A 20,520-nucleotide genomic window follows, 5' to 3' on the forward strand; every position below is an offset into this window, starting at 1 on the left:
ATCATTCTCCTACTGAAGGGCATCTCTATTGGACTCAATTTTTCACTTTTAAGGATCTCCTCGATAATCCTTACACAGTGATTTTTGTGAATCTGTGCTTTGTGAAATATGTCTACAGGATACGTTCCTAGAAGTGGACTTGCAACTAAGAATCAGCAAGCTCTAGAACCAAGTCTGAGGTCTGGCCACTGACTTTATGCAACACTTGCTTTATGGTGCTATGTTAGAGAGACAGGGTTTCTCAGTTGGGAACTGCCTATTACATCGGTAAGGCTTGGAAAATAGTTCCCATCCTAAAGTGAGATTCAAAGAGACTTCAGGTCAGCCTCAAGTATGTAAAGCATCCACGAACAACAGGAGTGGGAAAGAGAAAGTGAATAAAGACAGGCAGAGAGTATTGAGAGGGGTCCCCCACGAGCACAGCGTAAAAATGCCCTGGAGAATACTATCTTCATACCCACAAACACACTCACTGTCTTTACCATCTGTACATCTGAACAACACAGGACATTCTGAAATCCCTTCTCCTAATGATAAAGCTGGTGTCTTAACTATTTTTCCAACTTCTTATTGGCTTGTCTCTTAGACAACAGTTGCGTAACGCTTTATAATTGCACAGCACTGCAGAATTTAACATCCTTTCCCAACCCACACTTAAGCCTTTGAACCACCCTTGAGATTGCGAGACACATCCTTGATTCCATTTTATACCTAGAACAGGCGCAGAGCGAGTAACCTTGCCAAGCCCACCCTGCTAAGCAGCAGCAGAGCCAGCACTCCAACACAGCTCTCGCCAACCTGTTCAATTCTTGGTGAGGGACTGATTGGTTTCCTCCAACCTGTCTCCCAAGTTCCAAAGCACATCCTTCCCACTCCAGGTAATTCAGGTTGAAACATTAAGCTGGAAAATGTAAATACAAACACGAGTTGCTGGCACAGCAACTGAGCTGCCATCTCCCTCCCTGCTCTTTCGCTTTAATTTCCACTATTCTTTAGGTGGGTAATGGCTATTCACTGAACAGTGACTTAAAATATCGGGGAAAAGAAGGCACATGAAGATCACGTTGGTCTTCAGTTATTCCACTCAGATGAAGCTTAAAAGAGGTGGCAGTATCTGTGCATGTATTCCCATGAGTCCTACTCAGAGTGTGGCTCATGACAAGATAGTGTGGAAACAGAAAATGAAGCATTCAGAAATTTTTATATTTGATACCCATTTTGTGTCTCTTATAGTATAAGTTAAACTTTTATTTTGTATCTTTTTAAATTTTTCTGATAATTCATTTTTTATATATTTTACCAAAGTATCAGTTTGCAATGGGTGCAAGTTTTTTTTAAAGTCTGTCCTTTGGTGAACAAAGTGTGAGCTTTTCAAAATCACCTGAGACTCCTCATGTGGGTAGAGCTGTACAGAAGAACTCAGTAAAATTAGCTAAAAACTTTTGTGGGCCACTGTAATCATGAGCACTAGAGTTTTAAAATAATGGCAGATTCATACCAACTATTGCCATTTCCATGGATAGGAAGATGCAGTACCTTGATCAGAAGGGGGAAAATGTAAGCAAAAACATGAAGGTGTTTTGGTATTTTATGGCTGACAAGCTCCACTTTTCTTTTAAAAGAAAAAAGCTGGAGAAATACAAAGGACTTTTAAAAGTAACTTCAGTCATGTTATAAATTATTAAAAGGGTATCTTTTAAAAATTGAAAGCCTTACTCATAAAGAAACCACTACCTATATATTATTTACAGTGATATCAAAAGGCCCATACGCCTAAATCTCTTAAGGGATGTTTCTCAGGCGTTTTAGGTTTGGGGCACTATTTCTAAGAAAGCAAACACAGTATTTGCAAAATGTAATCCATTAATCCATTAGTATTTTCTCTTTGAAAAAGCAGAGAGCTGATAGCATGACAGGACAAGACTTGAAAGAAGCAATCCAGGGCCACTGGGTGAAGGCTGGAGAATCCCAGAGGCAGGGCGAGGCAGGAGCATGCACTGTCAAGGGAGTGAGGGCAGGACGTCCAAGTGGGAGAACAGACCAAAAAGGGATCGGAAGGAAGCCCCAAAGATACTCTCTGCCATCTTCAGCTGGTGCTGAGGAAGTTCTCAAAGCGCCTGTTCAGGTTAGACCCATGCACGCATAAGACCCCTGGAGGAGGTGCTTTAGAAGACAAGAGCTCCGATTCGTAGCTTTGGTAGGGAAGGGAGGGCAGGCTCCTTTGGTTGGCATGTACCTTGTTACACTTCTGTGAAAGGGTCTGTCTAGTGAATTCCTATATGAAAGCTAGGCCATAAGAGTGTTTAAATATTCTTAAACAATCTTTCTTTTAACAAATCGTGGACTGAGGCTGGTCAATAAAAGACACAATTCATTTAGGCTGTTAAGAGTTTAGAAAGTATCTGGAATTTTTAACCATATGTTTTATTTGGTATCAACATCAAAGGAATATTTTAAAAAGCAAATTCAAACCTGTAAGTTAGTGACATTTCACGTTAACTGCATAAAAAAGTATTATTTTACATTTCCCCATACTGTATACTCTATAACTATACATACATTTCTGCAAAGCACTTGTCACTTATAAAGTGAAGATTACAAAATGCTAGGTAAACATCTGGTAATTAGTATTTTTTTAAAAACAATACTCCTTTGGAAGATTTCTCTTCCTTTTGCTTATTTTTGATCTGCAAACACCTCAAGTCAAAGTTTCTGGAAACTTCTGGAAGAAAATCACAGCAGACAAGGGCTAAGTGCAGACATGAGCAGCTCCATTTTATAGACAAAGTTCCGACCTTCCATTTTATTCCACTGAACTTCTTTGAATGGTCCACGAAGGTGATTCCATTTGCTATCTTGTAGAACATCACTTTTTGGAAGGTCTTTACACTGGTTACGTGGAAACTGAACCATAATTTTGCTGCCACTTTCAGGGCCGTTGCGCACTGTGGAGCATAACCAAAATGTCAATACACTATCTTTCCAAAATAGAAAACAACAGGGTAGATCACACAACTTCATTCTACCACGATTACAAAACCCTTGTGTGTTACCAGCTTAAAAGTTCTGTTTAAACATGCTTTTCCGTTTCAATATGCTAAAAAGTAATTTACTAATTTATATATAGTAGGCTTGCATAAGTATTCACAAATTACCATCTGTACTATAAAAATGCGGCAAGATGAATTTTGGATTAGGAAAGTCAAATGTCCTATATATTTTCAAAAAATCACCAACTGATTCTTTCTAAAACTTTATTTAATAATCCACTCATTCAATGAGTAGATTAGTATATACTAACTATACAATGAAACGCAAATGTTGAGAATCAGGATAGGGGGATGAAAGAAAGATGATTCTGAATGAAGAGCTTGAGGTTTTAGTGGGGCTTTAAGTATTCCTCAGGGAAGAGTAGTGTGCTGTGAAACTCCTATTAATGAAGGTCTAGGGATACCACGCCTGCAGATATGCAAGCTGTGGGAGAACATTCCTAATTACCCCCTCTTTCAAATATGCAGAGCAGGTATTAGAAAAAAGATCACTTTAAAACCATAAGCACCCCAAATATAATTTCAACTACATAATATGTGTAAGTGCCTACTAAAGTGCCTGATGCACAGCAGGTGCTTAATGAAACACCTCTTCCTCTCTTATCCGTCCCTTTACCATCTTTAGGGTCAGATATCATTCTTCCCCAATCTGCAGCAGGACATTTTTAAAAAGCTCTTATCCGTGAAAGGTTTCTAGCTGCAGGAGTAACAATGGTGATGGCAGTCTTCAGATGCTCTCCCAGGAAAATGCGTTGTGAGCAAACAATTTTTATAACTACTAGAAAGAGAAGTCATGGCCTGTTGCTCTGAATTAACAACTGTGATCAGATAAATGTTCAGCACCACTACTATATGAACTCACTCACTGCAGAGATAAATCACTCTTAGTACATGTAACTATTAAAGCTAATTTAAGGCCAAACTGCCAAAGGTCTCTTCTCATTCAAAGAAGTAAAAGTACCTGAAATAGCGTAGTCACCGCTTGGGGAGGCCACTGTGATAGCGGAGGCATTGCCAATGCTCTCTATGGGCCCAAGCCCCACGTGATTACTGAAACTCAGAACTTGCCAGCCCATGACCTTGGCTAGCTGCTGAACCGCATGCACCTGATGCTGTGACATCTGTGAATGAAAAAGGCAACTTCATTGACAATCGGCATGGACATTTACTTTGCAGTGACCTGACGTTATGATTATAAACTTTGGGTGGGGTTCTCACTGCCTAGCACAGGAACCCTATGTCATCTATGAGGAATCCTCCTCTGCGTGACTGCTGGGGGAGGGAAGAGGACCCCACCTTCCACTGCAGAAGCTAAAATAGCCTGACACTCGCTTTTCCTGTCTACTGGCAGCTTGAGTACAGGCACATGACCAACTAGAGACTCCCATCTAGATCACTAAGTGTGGAGAAACATTCCATGTAGCAAGGCATGCTGAGTATCTTCCATTTACCCTTCAAGTCCACTCTCCACTCTACTCTGCCCTGAGAGCCCGACCTGCATGGTTACATGAACAGCTTTCTATGTCCCCTGGTTTCTATGTCCCCTGGTTGGGCTCAGATAATGGGAGCCACCTAGGTAATGAGAGCTGGCAGGATGGCAAGGAAGAGAGTACAGTAGGGTATTTATTTTCCTGGTACCTTCTCTGTGAGGTTGTTTAGGTTTGCTGTATCCAGTGACAAAAGGCTGTTGGTCTTCTCAAGGTGGTCTGTTCTACAAGGCTGTCCCCTTTGGGGTTCCTATCGCCTGTCCCTCCTCTATCCCTTTGGCCCTGCTGGCCTGGTTACATGATTTCTACTAGTAGCAGGCTACCATACCTTCCCTGGTGACTCCCCTGTACTCCCACTTCTGTAAATAGATTCTTAGTAAACAGACCCTCCTAAGTGTGCCACATGTTTCCTGCTAAGACCCTGACTGAGACACAGGGGCAATCTGAGTGCATTCTATGCCAGTGGGGAAGGCAGCAGTGTCAGGGTGGCAACAGTGGGTTAATACTTCTCTGCTATCATGTGGTCCTGGAGTGGTTGTAAGCCTTAGCAAACATGAGAAATAAAAAGTTCGACAGTTTTAGGGCTGATCCTTTATCTTAAACACAGACTAAGTGGAAACAAATCTTGGACATTTATCAACACTTTCAACTAAACAAGAGGCTGTAAGACATGCACTAGAAATAAGATGGCAGAAACAATGCTTTTCTTTTTATAATTTACTATACCTCACTTCTTACCCACTCTGTCCTTTAAATGGTTATGAGGAAAGGGCTGAAGACTTGCAGTCTGCAACTCTCACCTGAGACAGAAGGAAATCCTGTAGCTCCTGCTCCTGGTGAGACAGAGTAATCACTCTTCCATCTCTGTGTACCACGCGGATCTGTTCAACTCCAATATTCAACTGCAGCTGAATGGACCTTGATAGACACACATACTACAAATCAGAAAGGTTCCGAATTACCTTATAAATGCCACAAACATTAACCCTCAACATCAAAGAAAAACAAACTAACAGACACTTTTGATAACCTACACCAGCACCCATAGGGTGGGGGGCTTCCCTACGTTCAACTAAACCATCCGAGTCAAGCCAGGATTCCACAGGCCATACTGAGCACAATCCAGGAAGGAGGATACGGGAGAGGAACCATGCCTGCCAGCTGGCCAACGTCAGCTGCTCCTCTTCTGTGGCAGTCCTTGTAGCAGGACATGCAGCTCTCAATGCAGCAGCAGCAGCACACCTGGCTGAACGAGGTGAGGTCCACACAGTATGCGCAGCACCTGCCCTGACTCAGAAACTCATACCCAACATGAGCCACTCTCTCTCGTAACAACTCCACAGGCATGGTTTCCAGGGTCCTCACAACAGACACTGCCCAGTTTCAGAAGTCACCTCATCCTTGGAAACCCAAAGGCATTCCCGCCAGGTGATAGTAATTCCTCCCCGTCCAGATCCATTTTATTAATGTGAAATCGTTTTGGCCATAAGCAGTGTTGCCTAGTAACACAGATGGCACCTTTCCTTATCAGGTTACTAGGGGACTAGAAATACAGAGAATTAACCAAAGGTCAAATTCCCAAACAGAAACGGAAGAGGTTTAGTTAACTCTTCACCCTCTCCTGAAATAATCAGCAAACAAGTCAGATTATGGACACTATTAACTTGGCTTAGGTCAAACAAAGAAACTCAAAAATAGCCAATGAATAACATGCAGATCATGATACTTTTCTAAACCAATGTACAATTTTCTAGCATATGATATGTACAAGAAACCCAAAATTCCCCAAGTCAAATAATCTAGATGAACAAATACAGAAAAAGTAGCACTATATATTTCCACATTTGTTAGTACCTGTTTTCTAACTTTATTTTACAGTAAATATTTAGGAATAAAGCATTTTGGCAATTGTCTACATAAAATTATTTTTATTAATTAAAGTTTACTGTGTTTCTTCCAAAGAAAAACACAAAATTCAGAAAGCTTAAAAGACTTATAAATGTAATTAAAGTTTTTAATTTCTTTTTTTAAAAAACAAGGGTGTGAGGGAGGAGCAATTCTTATCACTATTTGTAGCAGCATACTCAAGACAACCACTTTGAAAAGCAATTTGGTAACATCAATCAAAATGTTAAATGCCTCATCTTTTTACCCAGCAATTATACTTGTAGGAATTTAGCTATAGATATACTTGCACAGTTACAAATTATTTTGCTGGCATCCAACTAAAATGTTTTCAATAGAAGGCTGATTAAAAGTCTCCGTACACACAATGGAACACAAGAAAGCTATAGAAAAGAGTGAAGTTAAAAAAAAAGCAGCAGATCTGTATGTGCTGATAACTAAGATCAATGTTTCTCTCTCACATCAGTGTTTCTTTCTCTCTCCCTTCTGCTCTAAAATCAATTTAAAAACATATAAAAATAACATTATAAATATATTATACTCCCCTAGGCCTGAGGGGGTGGTTGTTTTGAGGTGTGCTTTGCCCACTGGAGAAATCACTGTGGTGAGTTAAGTCTAATGAAGTTTGATGATTTTCTCCTTAATGCTGAGGCTCTTTTCTTACCACAGCCCAAATATGTGACATTTACCTAACAGAGACTATTTCAGACATTCTTACCTCTCACTCTTACAAACACTCTATGGTTGATATAATCTACTGGAATGTTATGCCACCCTAACAAATAAAACCCCAAATCTTGATATAATCACTCAGCAAACATCAATAGATAAAAGGCAACTTAACATATTAAATGAATAACTTAGACACTTACTTGCATATCTGTTCATAACCTTGTGATGTGATTAACACTTTCACACTAGATTCATAAACATCATTAATATTTGACCAGTGGGCCTGTATCTGAGGGTCCTCAATGCGACTTGCTAAGCTGTCGATGGTTGCAGCAGTTCTTTTAAAGAAAAGTAGAAAGTTTGTAAAAGCCACCGTAAAAGATAGTAAGATTATAAATCACTTATCAATTTACGGAGATTTGAAAACCAGATGACAACTTTTTAAAAATACCACCGTTCAAAAAGCAAAGACCCTAAAGGCAGGCGAGCTGCTGTTGTGGGGCCCTCCTTCACAGTGCCCTTTAGTGCCTATTCTCAGCCCCGTCACCACCACCTCTCAGCAAAGGCTCATTTCCTTCAGCAACGTTTCCCTTCTCCCACCCAAGAAATCATATTAGAACACAACAAGGAGGGTACTTCCAGGGTACTAACCTCAGCTCTAAAAAGAATAAAATCATTCATAAATACCAATACTTGATCTTTGGTAATAAATGACTTGGGACACACCCACACTGAAATGGAAAAAAATTATTTTCAACAGAAGCTAGAAAGACATTTTGCACAGCTGAAACCTTAGCTCCAGGAAAGATAAACTAAGAAAGAATGAGAGCTAAGACTCACCGAGTGCTAATTATGTGCCAAATACTGTACAAGTGTTTTCACGGTTATGTAACTTAATTCACTAACAACTCTGCGAAGTTGGCACTATTATTAGCTCCATTTTTCAGGAGAGAAAAAAGCAGTGAGCTGTGATTCAGGGTACAAAACCAAGACTACCAGAGCCGGCAGTCTCCCTTTATATCTCATACACACTAATCAATGCCACTGCCTAGAACCGAAACATAAATCATGTAAGTTAAACAAACTACTTGGAGGGCCTCAGGCAGGGTATAAAATTTTATGATCCCAGATTTGTTTTAAAAAAAGATATACAAGCCCTGACACATATACAGGGTGGAGCAAAAGCAGGTTTACAGTTGTGAGTACATGAAACATGGAGTTTATTCTTGTATTATTATTTATTCATTATTGTATTATTTTACATATGAACAACTGTAAACCTACTTTTGCTCCACTTGTGGATCAAAACATATGACCATGTTAATAGAGCTTGCTGTGTATGGTATTACACAGATGTGGTTGATATACTGGAAGATTATTTCTGTACTTAGGGAAAAAAGGGAACATTTTAAAAGCTTTGCTGCTTCCAAGACTATAACTACGACTATGAAATGTATAATGGTTCTAAAGATAGCTATTTCTATGCCTTTTATTTATTTCAGGGAACATTTAACTTTATGGTCAATCAGAAATTTGCAAGATTAACAATATAATCAAATTAACAGCTTTTATAATTGAAATGTACAAATGAAAAGTAACAGTAACCTACCATATAATTTTATTATTTGTAAAGAACTTCTTTATATGTTATTATTATTATTATATATTTTTTATTCATTTCAGGGAGAGGAAGGGAGAGAGATATAGAAACTTTAATGATGAGAAAGTGATTAATCCTCTGCCTCCTGCATTTCCCCTACTGGGGATCGAGCCCACAACTAGGGCATGTGTGCCGACTGGGAATCGAATTGTGTCCTCCTGGTTCATAGGATCACGTTCAACCACTGAGCCATGCCGGCCGAGCTGTATACCTTATTTAACTGGATCCTAAGACCAGACTCCTATACCCCCAGAGAAATAGATAGTAATTAACTTGCCCAAAGTTACTTAGCAAGTGGCTGAACCCTGGCTTAGACTCATCTTTTACCCTAAATTCCTTGCTCCTTTCACTGTATCATGTTGTCTTCTCTGACATGTCTTCCTATTTTACTAAAAGTGGAAGGACCTAAGTTTCCATTCTAAGACTACAAACTAACATGCTAATAAAATCATGATTGTATTAACAGGAAAAAACCTGATAATCAAAAAAAATAAACAGTATCATCCATAGAGCAAGAGTGTGCCCACACCTGAAATTCTGAATACTATCAAGGCAATTATGAATGAAGTAAAAAATCAACCTTTTCACTAAGTACTAATAACAAAATAGAAGAGCAGCCTTTAGCATTTGAAAGGGATATATTTAGGTCTAATCATGCCAAGTTCGTTTGTATGGAAGAAAGAAAATGAGCTTTGGACTTACAGAGATCTGGGCATAAGTCTTTGCTTTGCTACCTGTTAGCTGTGTAACCTTGAGCAAGTGGTACAAGTTCTCTCTAAGCCTTAACTGTCTCATGAGTAAAAATGGGTTAACTCTATCTACCTCAGAGCACAAAGATTAAGTAAAGTCAACAAAAGAGTGCTTTCCAAAGTCCTAAAATGTCCAACAACCAAAAAACATAGAGAGCTTCAAAAAAAAAGATTTAAAAGGCACATTCCTAGTCAGTCGTCTTTCAAAAATTTAGTGCCATGTTAGAAATAATGTAAGTTACATGGGCCGTGGATCTGAGACTCTCTCAAACTTGACCTGCACTGCAGCTACCATCCTCTCCCTGAAAGAAAGATTAAACATGCCCAAAATAACATGTGAGAGCCCGGCCAGGCGTGGCTCAGCCGCTGAGCGACGACCTAGGATCCAGGCGATTGGGGTTCGATTCCCAGTCAGGGCACATGCCTGGGTTGCGGGCTCGATCCTCAGTTAGGGGCATGCAGGAGGTGGCTGATCAATGACTCTCTCATCACTGATGTTTCTATCTCTCTGTCTCTCTCCTTTCCTCTCTCTGAAATCAATAAAGATATATTTAAAAACAAATAACATGTGAGATAACTAATAAAAGAAAAGGCAGTGGTTTCAAAACACACACATACACACAAAAGCGGTTCATCCTTACCTACTCCTCAGAAAAATATGCTTTGCTTGTTTAATTATTTTTTCCAGAAGCCCTTCACTGGACTGTAATGAATTAATTTCATTTTTATCAAAAGCTTGAGGACCGGAAAGTCTCATTCTCTTGTGGCCGAAAGGTGCACTTGCTGGATGAGGCATCATGACGGAACTCAAGGTCTGTTTATGAAACTGTAACAAGAACAGTTGTTTTAAACAACCAATACTCACATATTAAATACTACACAGTGCTCAACGGACAGCTCACATTTTGGAAACATTAAAGTAATGGATATGAACCACACAGAAAGGCAGTCTTGCACACAGATGAATGCTAACACCTAGGCCATGAATAATTCAACTCTGTAAAGAAAAGGGTCCCTCTAAAGCTGTCGTTTTTATTTTAGAAGTTTGAAAGTAATATTCTCCAGCAAGTATCATGACAGAACACATGCAATCAGTAGTAGTTACTACAGCATAGATTAGAGGTTCCCAAACCTGGCTACCTGCAGACCTTGGAAAGAAGACTGATTCTTGTACCATCACAAACAACTGAACCAGACTTGGGGATGAGGCAGGGGAGGCTGGAATATACACTTCTATTAAAAGTTTCTTCGGGGTTCTTTTGAAATTAGGCTACACTAGGAACCAGCACTCTAGAAACACAGTTCTAGATGACTTCTAAGTACAATATGTCCCTAGATAACAGGACTACCCTGTTCACAGGCCCTGGCAAGACATTTTCCCTGACCACCCAATCAGAATCACTCTTCCCTCTGCACCCTTTAGCATGCATTCCTTATACCTCTCTATGAAACATGTGGCATCTTTCTACCACTAGAAGCTAAGCTAAGGAACAGAGACTATATTCTGATCATCTCTGAGTCCCCCTAGCATACAGCAAAGATCTTCTCATTGCAGACAGTGAATGTCACCATTATGTGAATAAAGAGGACTCAGCAGAGGGGAGCTGTGCATATTCACTGCCGCAGACATGCTCACCATACTGAAAATACAAATACTCATTTCATTACCTCTCTCATCAGCAGATGTAAATTATGCTCTAAGACATAAAGGTGGTCCTCCGGGATCTGCTTCTCAGCAGCTAATTTTTGGGATTTCTTATCATTTGAGGAATGGCACAAAGAAATAGATAACTGCAAGTCTATTTAGAAAAAGAAGTAGAACAGACATAAATAATCTAAAATATGAAAAGGCATAACCTGTCTTTATAAAGTATCATCACAACCCATTCTCAAGACACATTCTAAACTCGAAGGAGGCTTCATGATTAACATTTTTACACCAAAATGACTCTTCCTGAGTGCAATAAACTACCATGTATTTCACAATTCAAATTCTGCTGACCTTGAGCTGTGGCTAAAGACAGGTGAACATAAGCTATATATTAATGGTTTCTTCTTTCCTTTAATTAAAAAAAAACACAACTTAAAAAACACACACAAAAAGGAGTTGGTAGAGATACTCTCCCCTGCTCCCACGAGAACCAGGATGAAAATTTTCATCCCGAAAACCCATTCCCTTGACAAGATCTAAGAAGATACTCCTCAGGATTTATGTAAAAAACAAATGCACAGCTAACCACAAATACCTCCATGGGGAATCTAAATGGTTTTAAAAAATATAGTTAAAATCTAATTTCCACAAACTTAGAAATATCATGGGTACTTAATAAATTAAGCATTTTCCAATTGACATTGCATTTAGACAATAAGACAGGATCCCTGAAAAATCTTCCACAAATGGCATATTAGCATAAACACCTCAAAGCAACTGTTGTTGAAAAAGGGCCTTGCTAGTGCAGATTGTGAGCACGTGCTGTTTAAAATCTGGATTCCCACTATTTCAGACACAGAATCAGCAGTGTAGTTTGTGTTGAATGCTTTCCCAGCTGCAGTTTTGGACAGCACACTACCTCTTTGCTCTTACTATTTCTTCATCACACCCAAATAGCTATCCCTTTGTACTGTTCCCCAAAACACAACGTCCTATTTATAAACCTCGAAAGGGCTGGCTGCTCGTACTTGGAAAGGGCTGAGAGATGATCTGGTTTTTCACCACAATGTGAGGGATCTGCGATTTAATTTGAACAGCTTCCCGGGAGAGCTGTGCAAAAATTTCTTTACACAGGAGAACATTTTGTGCTGCTTCTAATTTTGTCTGCCAGTGTGGGGAACCTGAAAGACAGAAGATATATACATATACAAAATTTATATGTGTGTGTGTATATATGTGTGTGTGTGTGTGTATTATGCATTAACTAGCTTAAATGGTGATCAGAATACATACAACAGAAGTTCAGAAAACATTTTGTTACAGCATGTTCTTTCAAAAATATAAAAATTACTACTAATTTTACACAAAGAAAACTGGTAAATAAGTTCAATCTTTAAAAAAAGACTGCACAGCCCGGCCGGGCATGGCTCAGGGGTTGAGCATCGACCTGGGATCCAGGCAATCTGGGTTCGATTCCAGGTCAGGGCACATCCCCGGGTTGCAGGCTAGCCGATCAATGACTCTCTCATCATTGATGTTTCTACCTCTCTCTCTCCTTCTCTTTTTCTCTCTCTGGGATCAATAAAGATATATTAAAAAGTAAATAAATAAATAAATAATAAAAAAAGACTGCACAGTTATTCACTAATGGTTAATTAACAAATTATAAATAATACTTTACTAATTGTTCTTACTCAAAAATACCTATTTTTCCTATCTGTATTTATCTTTAGTTTATTCGTATGTATAAACTCCATTAAGACTAACAATTAGAATATAACTATACCTGGTTTGGATTTGGGCAAAGGTCGTTTGAAGAGGTTAACTGTGCCAAGATCACCTATGTCAGGAGCCTGTTTTTGAATGGAAACCTATGTGACAATAAAAACACACATACAGAAATGTTAGCAAATTAGCTTCTGGGCTATTAATAAGAAACTACTTGAAAAATACTCTGACAAATACCTTGATATATGCAGAGCCCTCTAAGTCACTAGGAATTTGAACATCGAGGGGACAGTAATCTTCGGGTATCTTCTTATCTGGATCGATATCTGTATTCTTTATTACTTCAAATGTGCCATGATGGGGAAAGAGAGATCCTAGTAGGGTATTAAAAACAGGAAAATAGAAAGCAGTTAACACATTTTACATACATTATTAAGTATATAGTAATACTTCACATCCACATCATTGAATCATAAATTAAGTTTCCACCAAAACATGTGTTTCAGGGGGAAAGGGGAAGGGATGGTGAGCAAACGGAAAAAAGGAAGCAGGAGAAGAGTTTTATTTACCTTAAAAAAATAATATTCCTTAGCCGAATGCTACCATTATAATATGAACTCCATGAGCCATCTACATTGTTTTATTCCAATAGAGTTTCAGCAAAATGAATGTACTTCTAGAAAATACTTCCTCAGATTCACATCTTAGAGATTAAATGCTTCTGGAGCTCAGCCTCTGTAACTAGGTTGCAACTGAAGTGTTCTGAGTCCAGCAAGAGAAAGACAAAAGGATACTGCATAGGCCAGCCTTTTTTCAATTAGTTCCTGGACTTTTATGTGATGTCTTTTAGTTCAGTGCAAAAGTTTCAGTAAGTTGTTCTGGCTGCTGAGTTATGTGAGGAAGGGGTGGTTAAAAGTAATTGCTGTTTTATGCCCTGGCCAGTGTGGCTCAGTTGGCTGGGCGCCATACCGTGCACTGAAAGGCTGCCATTTCAATTCCTGGGCAGGGCACATGCCTGGATTGTGGGCTGGATCCCCAGTAGGGGGTGTGCGGAAAGTAGCTGATTGATGGTTCGCTTTCACACTGTCTCTCTCTCTCTCTCCCTCCTTCTCTAAAAATCAATAAAAAATATTTTAAAAAAGTAATTATAGTTTTATAACAAGGGAAGATGGTCAAGATTTTCTTGTAATTGGAAACAAAGGTAATCAAATCCTTTTATAATCATGGGTGACTGTCCCATAGAGAAAAATCAGGTAAAGTACTTGCACAGAATTATTTGTTGGAAAGAACTTACAATGTCCAGAACCAGAAAGTACAGCTTCTAACAGATAGCCTAATAAAATGTAAAAATGTCTGTTATCTTGAATTGATCTTTGTACTGGGATTTTGCTTTCAGAATTTAAAATCTCCCAATTCATATCAATGCAGAGGCACATAGGTTCTCCAATATTTGACTTAACCACCTCAACCTACCTTCCTTTAATTTTAGAACAATGACAACTTACTCTGACAAATGAATCCTTTTAAAATACTGATCTACTAGGCCTGGCCAAGTAGTTCAATTGGTAGAGTATCATCCTAATAGCTCAAGGTTGTGGGTTTGATCCTGGTCAGGGCACATACAAGAATCAACCAATGAATGCATAAGTGGAACAACAAAATCACTGTTTTCCTCTCCTTCCCTCCCTCTCCCCCCGCATTCCTAACTCCCTCCCTCCCTCCCTCTCAAATCAATAAAATTTTTAAAAAATCATATATCATACACACACACACAATTATTATCTCAACAATCACAGCCAGGGCTCCTTGCTTTACCCCTTGGCATTCAAAGCCTTTATCCCATTGAGCTGTGAATCTTATAAACTTTTCCTGTGTAGTTCGTCTGAATATACTTCAGCAGCTTAAAGACACTCCCATAAACACCCTGAGAAACCTGCTTTTATAGCTTAACAACAAAGAATGTCCACCAAAAGATGTGAGTTCAAGATCATCAAACTTTGGTACATTCCAACAAAGTATATTCCCTAGAGCCTTGAATAAGAAAAAGGCAGGCAAGGCATTTTTACCACCCTCTCCTCACCTGAGAGGCGAAAACAGCTTAGCAAACTGAAGGGAGGAAAAAGAGTAAGGAACAATAGAAATGTTTCTTTTCTCCTTTTACACCCCCTTTTTAAGGGTTACAGGTGAGCCCCTGATTGCAGAGTCCAGTCCTACCTCCTATTTCTGACAAAAATGTTAATTGTGGCTCAGGGTGTGTTAGCACATAAACCCTATCTCTGAACTTTGTCAAATGTACCCAAAGGTTTTCAAAATGAATCTAAACTATTTATACATACTTGTATTAGGCTATAGGAATAATTTTAGCTTCTTCAGGCTTATGTGTACAGAAATTAAAAATTCAGTATGTAACTGAGAAACAATATAGAAGAATATGCAACCACACAGTCAATTCTGTAGTTTTTTTGACAGATTAGTTTAAAAGCAGTTTTTAACAATAACCTATACCTGCACTTCTGTAGCTGAGATCTCCAAGAATTTTGTCTCCAACTTTTCTAAGTTTCCAGTGTTGCCTTAATCTCAAAAGCTCAGAGTTGAAGTCTCTTTGTAGCTTATTTTCTTGATTTTCAGTAACCGATTTAGTCAGTCTTTCTGCCCCCTTCAGTAGGATTTGTGCTGCTCCAGCAAGTGACTTCTTTTTAGATATCAACTGCAATGTCTGAGGGTTCTATCAAAAACAATCCAGAAGTGCAGTTCTGTATTATTTTTAAATGATTTAAAAGTTACACATTTTCTCAATAACAACATACATACTCAAGAAGAGATTTTGAAATTAAAGCAAAGAGAAGAGGGGGAAAACATACATTTTTTTTTTTTTTTTCAAAAAAACCACCTTAACCTACTTCTTTGGTCAACTCAAATAAAGACTTATGTTAGCCCAGCCGGGCGTGGCTCAGCGGTTGAGCATCGACCTAGGATCCAGGAGATCACAGTTTGATTCCCGGTCAGGGCACATGCCCAGGTTGTGGGCTTGATCCCCAGTTGGGGGCGTGCAGGAGGCAGCTGATCATTGACTATCTCATCACTGATGTCTCTCTCTCTCCCCCTCTCGCTTCCTCTCTCTGAAATCAATAAAGATATATTAAAAAAAAAAAAAAAAAAAAGACTTATGTTAAACCAAAAACACCACAGTGGGCCACGAATCAGAACTGACCACTGCATCAACTCTGCCGAGCCTCGGTTAGGCGCCCTCCCCTCTTGTATACTGCCATTACTCTTCTATGTATTGACACTCCCCCTCCCCACTTACATGGCACTCATTAAACTTCTGATTAAGGCCTATAATCTCTACTTGAATGTAACCTATATGATGGCAGAAACCACTATATCCACAGACCCTAGAATAATGCCTGGCTTATTACATTTGATTTAATGAATAAATGATTGACTCCACTAAGTATGGCAGTAAAATTACCTTGTATTACAGCAAGCTACCTAAGTGCCTTTCAAATTAACACTGAAACCATGCAGCATTAATATTAAATCTACTTCACTGAATGCTAATTTTTGGAAAACTGATGAGAAATCATAATCTATGTGTTATATATACATACACAAATATTCACAGTCACCACCAATTTGTGTATCGCATTAACCAGACATACTTCCAAACAGAAAGTTTTCTGGCTATGTAAGAGTCAAAATCATGAAGTTTCATAACAATGTCACAACAATCTTTTGGTCATATGAGGGAACTTAACCCTAAGTTCTTGCAGAACTCAAGAAATTCCTAGACTCCCTTCTGGGAGAAGCACAGAAGTGGAAAAGGCAGTGGGCTATGAGTGAGGTGCCAGAGGTCTTGGCCTTTCTCTCTAACCACTGGTCTTACTGCAATCTGAACTCATCACTGATTTCTCTGGGCCTTAGTTTTCTCTCTGTAAAATGAAGGAAGCAGATTTAATGATCTCTAAGAAGTCTTCCAGAGCAATGTTTCTAGATTCTAAAACTATTACCACATGAGTAATTACATTCACTTAGTTTATTTACAAATGGGTTCTTACAACCATTACTTCCTCTCTTGTGCCACTAACTCAGTCATGGTCCTGATGCTTATTTTCCTTCAAGACCTTCTCAGCTGGCCTCCCTGAATTTCAGACTCTTCATTCACTAATTCACCCTTCTGCTGCCTCCTTTTTATCTTCTCATGTCCAAAACTTGAATATACTCTTCATCAGATTTAGTAACTGTACCTTGCTTCCAATATCCTCCATAATTTGGCCTTTCTAATTTTTCTAACCAGGCCCTAAAAAGGAGGGGAGAGGGTTAGAAGGAAAAACTGAGAAAATAACTTATTCAAGGTCACAGGGCTAGTGAGGGCAGAGGCAGGATTTCAAACCAGGTCTATCTGACCCGGAAGCCGCTTTGTCATCACATTTTTGTATAATATATTACAGACAAAAGATGCACGCTGTAAGATTTTGTTAAGATTTGGGAAACTAATTTAAAGTATTATGTTATTAATGAGACTTAATAATAAGTCTCATAATAACCCTCTTCTGAGGGTCACAAGTATATTAATAAAGTAATAAAGGAGATACAGTTTTATGCCTTTGTTTTGAACCAGTTAGTCTTTAAATCTTCATCTTGACTTAATTTTGCATAAAAGGAAAAGGGCACACAGCCTAAAAAATGATCCTGGGGCTTACCAAAATGGTACCATTATTCAGCTAAAGCCCACAAATACCTGTTTTGGAGGAAGTCCATCCTGAGAAACGGGATCAAGAGTCATAAATTTTTTGTCCCTAACAATACTGAGAACATCATAGAGAACGCACATCTCCGTCAGGGCACTTCTCAAATTGTTCCTCACCGAGTCCCAAGGCCAAAGGGAAGGTTGAAATTTTACCAACCCTAAAGAGAAAGAAAAAAAGAAATACATAAATATTAGTTACAATGAATAGAAGATAAAAAGCTCATTCAGCAGTTTTAAAGTACTAAAAGAAGAAATAATAAATTTTACTTCAAAATTGTATCCTCTTTTATCCGATGCCCTCCACCCTTTCCTGAATCTTTGTTAACATTTAAGTTAGCATTCCTACAATGGCAAAACAAGTATGATACCTAATTTCCATAGGTTAAATCTGACATTACAACGTGATGGGTAGGCATTCAAGTATCTTTTTAAATTTATGCAGGCATTTTTAATAACCCTTTCTTCCAGCTTTTAAAATGTGAATAAGTATAGAGAATTTCCAAAGTACAAGAAAGTACAAAAATAAAAAGTGACCTATAATGGTAGCATTCAGATAGTAAACACTATTCACATATCTTCCAACTTAACCATTTTTAAAAATTTTATTTTTAAAATCAAATTTCATAAACACACACTTACTATATACAGTTCAAACAACAGAAAGCGCAAAAAGTGAAAGTTTTCCTTTATTCCTCACCCCTAATTCTCTCCCCTCCTGCAAGGTAATCACTATTATAGTTGAGCTGTACCTGTCCATGTTTTTCTATGCACTTACATACATATACTCCCATATTTCTATTATTTGCTTCCCCTCCCCCCCACTGAATATGTTTTAGAGACACTTCCGTATCAGCACATAGAGATCTACTCCATTCTTTTAACACAGTATGATATTCTGTGGCTATACAATAAGTTTAACCATTCCTATTTATTGGACATGTAGATTGGTTCCAACAAGCTAGTAGCCATAAACATCTTGAATACACATTTGTATACATGTACAATGTTTTCTGTAGGTTAAATTTTAGCCATAATATTAGTGGGTCAAAAGAGATGCGCATTTAAAAATTCTGACACATACGGAACTGCCAAATTGACTTCCAAAAAGGCTCTATCAATTCACATTCCCAACCCTGAATATTAACAATCCTTTGAATTTCTGCTAATCTTATGCATGAAAATAGTATCTTAGTGATGTTTTAGTTTGCCTCTCCCTCCTACTGAGACCTAAAGTCTTTCCTCTGTGAGCTGTTTGTATCTTTGGCCTATTTTTCCAGTGAGTTGTTTTTTTCTTTGCAGGCTGAATATGAGGGCTATTAACCACTTGTGTGTCATGTATGTTGTAAATATTGTTCTCAGTCTGTCACTTACCTTTTTACTTTGTTTATGGCCTCTTTTTCCATTATTATTTTAAATTTTTATGTAATTAATATATCTATGTTTTCCTTTATAATTGGCATTTCCTACCCTGCTTAAAGTTTTGCCTATTTCCAAAGTTACATGACTGTAACTTCCTTCCAATATTTTGTTTTATTCTCTTCATTTGCATTTCAATCCTTCTGGAAATAATTTTTGTGTGAGGTATAAGTTGCTACTACCTACCTTTGATTCTCAAATGGACCCCCAATTGTCTTAAGACCACTGGCTTGAAATTCCATTCTAAAATTCCCATTTATACAGGGTCCGTTGTCCATAAGTAAATCAAGAATTGTGAATATTTTTTATCCTTGACGATAATGAGAACCCCAAAAGCACTCATGTTTTTTCTACAATTCTCTAGCCTCCCTCCTTCCAGCTTTGTTTTCCATTTACTACATAACACCCTGAGTAATCTTCTTAAACAAAATCATCTGTCTACTTAAAATCCTTCCAAAGCTTTTTTTTTTTTTGTCCTTATAAAAGCCAAATGCTTATGCTGACCTACTAGATTTGGCTGCTGCCTATCTCTTAAACCTTCCCTCATACTCGGGTCAATACAGGTGTTACGATCAACATTCACACTGCACAGAGAAACATAGTAGTAACTCGCTCAAACGCACACAGCAGAGCCGCGGGGTGAACTGCAGGGCTCTTAACCACAGCGTGCCAAGTGACGAAAGCTCTATTAAAAACGTAAACACTTCAGCAGTAACTGTGTCTCACACGCTCCAACTCAAGGAAACTTGCAGAGAATCACGGCGTATTGTCAAGCAGTGCCCTAAATTGTCCAGCTATTTTTTAAAAAGAGCCCAATTACTTTTCTGCACGGGTGTTACTTTCATACGGACCTGATCCTTTCAAACAGACACAGAGCATCTCCCCCAGCACAGAGGAGGCGGTGTGGCATTTCCCGGGCGGCCACCGGGACCCCCGGCCCGGACCTGCGGACTCCAGCCGCAGACACAGGCCTCACCTTCCTCGTCGTCCTGGTCCGCGCTCGACCCGGCGCCCGCCCAGTCCTGCGCGTCGCCCTCGGCCCCCGCCGCCTCCTCCTCCTCGGAGCCCGACCCCTGGCTGAAGTCGATCCGCTGGGCCAGGCGCGCCAGGTTCTGGGACATGGACAGCGGCTGCAGGTACGTCTCAGTGCCATCCAGGCCCACCTCTTGGACCTGCTTCTCGCAGGCCGACTCGATGCTTATGCGCACAGCGCGCACCCCAGACATGCTGGCGGCGAGGGCGAGCCACGGGAGGACCCCCCCTCACAAGCCAAACACCGAAACAGCAGGCGGAAGCGCCCCCGCTGGCAGCCGGAGACCGAGGAACCGCCGCGCCCCTGCGGGCCCCGGGGAAACCAGACGCAGCTCCTCGGCCGGAAACGAAGCTGAGAGCCCCACCACTTTCCCAGGATGCACTGCAGGATTCTCTCCGTTCTGCGTCTCCCAGGGCGAA

The 20,520-nt window shown here is 39.4% G+C and overlaps 1 protein-coding gene across 1 annotated transcript; it reads right to left on the bottom strand.

Moving 5' to 3' along the window:
- Positions 1-2,390: 2,390 nt before the first annotated feature.
- MED17 (mediator complex subunit 17) lies at positions 2,391-20,393 on the bottom strand. Its single transcript, XM_016206787.2, has 12 exons — positions 20,045-20,393; positions 17,644-17,810; positions 15,408-15,627; positions 13,140-13,276; positions 12,961-13,045; positions 12,203-12,355; positions 11,192-11,322; positions 10,165-10,349; positions 7,315-7,452; positions 5,338-5,455; positions 4,012-4,171; positions 2,391-2,945 (listed from the first exon to the last, which is right to left on the bottom strand). The coding sequence occupies exons 1-12, from the start codon at positions 20,292-20,294 to the stop codon at positions 2,734-2,736; spliced, it is 1,956 nt and encodes a 651-aa protein (XP_016062273.1). The 5' UTR covers positions 20,295-20,393; the 3' UTR covers positions 2,391-2,733.
- Between the last annotated feature and the right edge of the window lie 127 nt (positions 20,394-20,520).

Source organism: Miniopterus natalensis, chromosome 11 (assembly GCF_054644295.1).
Source record: "Miniopterus natalensis isolate mMinNat1 chromosome 11, mMinNat1.hap1, whole genome shotgun sequence".
Taxonomy (NCBI): Eukaryota; Metazoa; Chordata; class Mammalia; order Chiroptera; family Miniopteridae; genus Miniopterus; species Miniopterus natalensis.

Bases quoted from the DNA above. Each gene is read 5' to 3' on its own strand.
- MED17 (XM_016206787.2), bottom strand. From the start codon at position 20,294: ATGTCTGGGGTGCGCGCTGTGCGCATAAGCATCGAGTCGGCCTGCGAG. The intron at 13,046-13,139 runs GTATTTGTCAGA...ATTGTCACATAG, and splicing joins AGGGCTCTGCATATATCAAG to GTTTCCATTCAAAAACAGGC. The intron at 7,453-10,164 runs GTAAGGATGAAC...TTTCTTTAAAAG, and splicing joins CATATTTTTCTGAGGAGTAG to AACTGCTGCAACCATCGACA.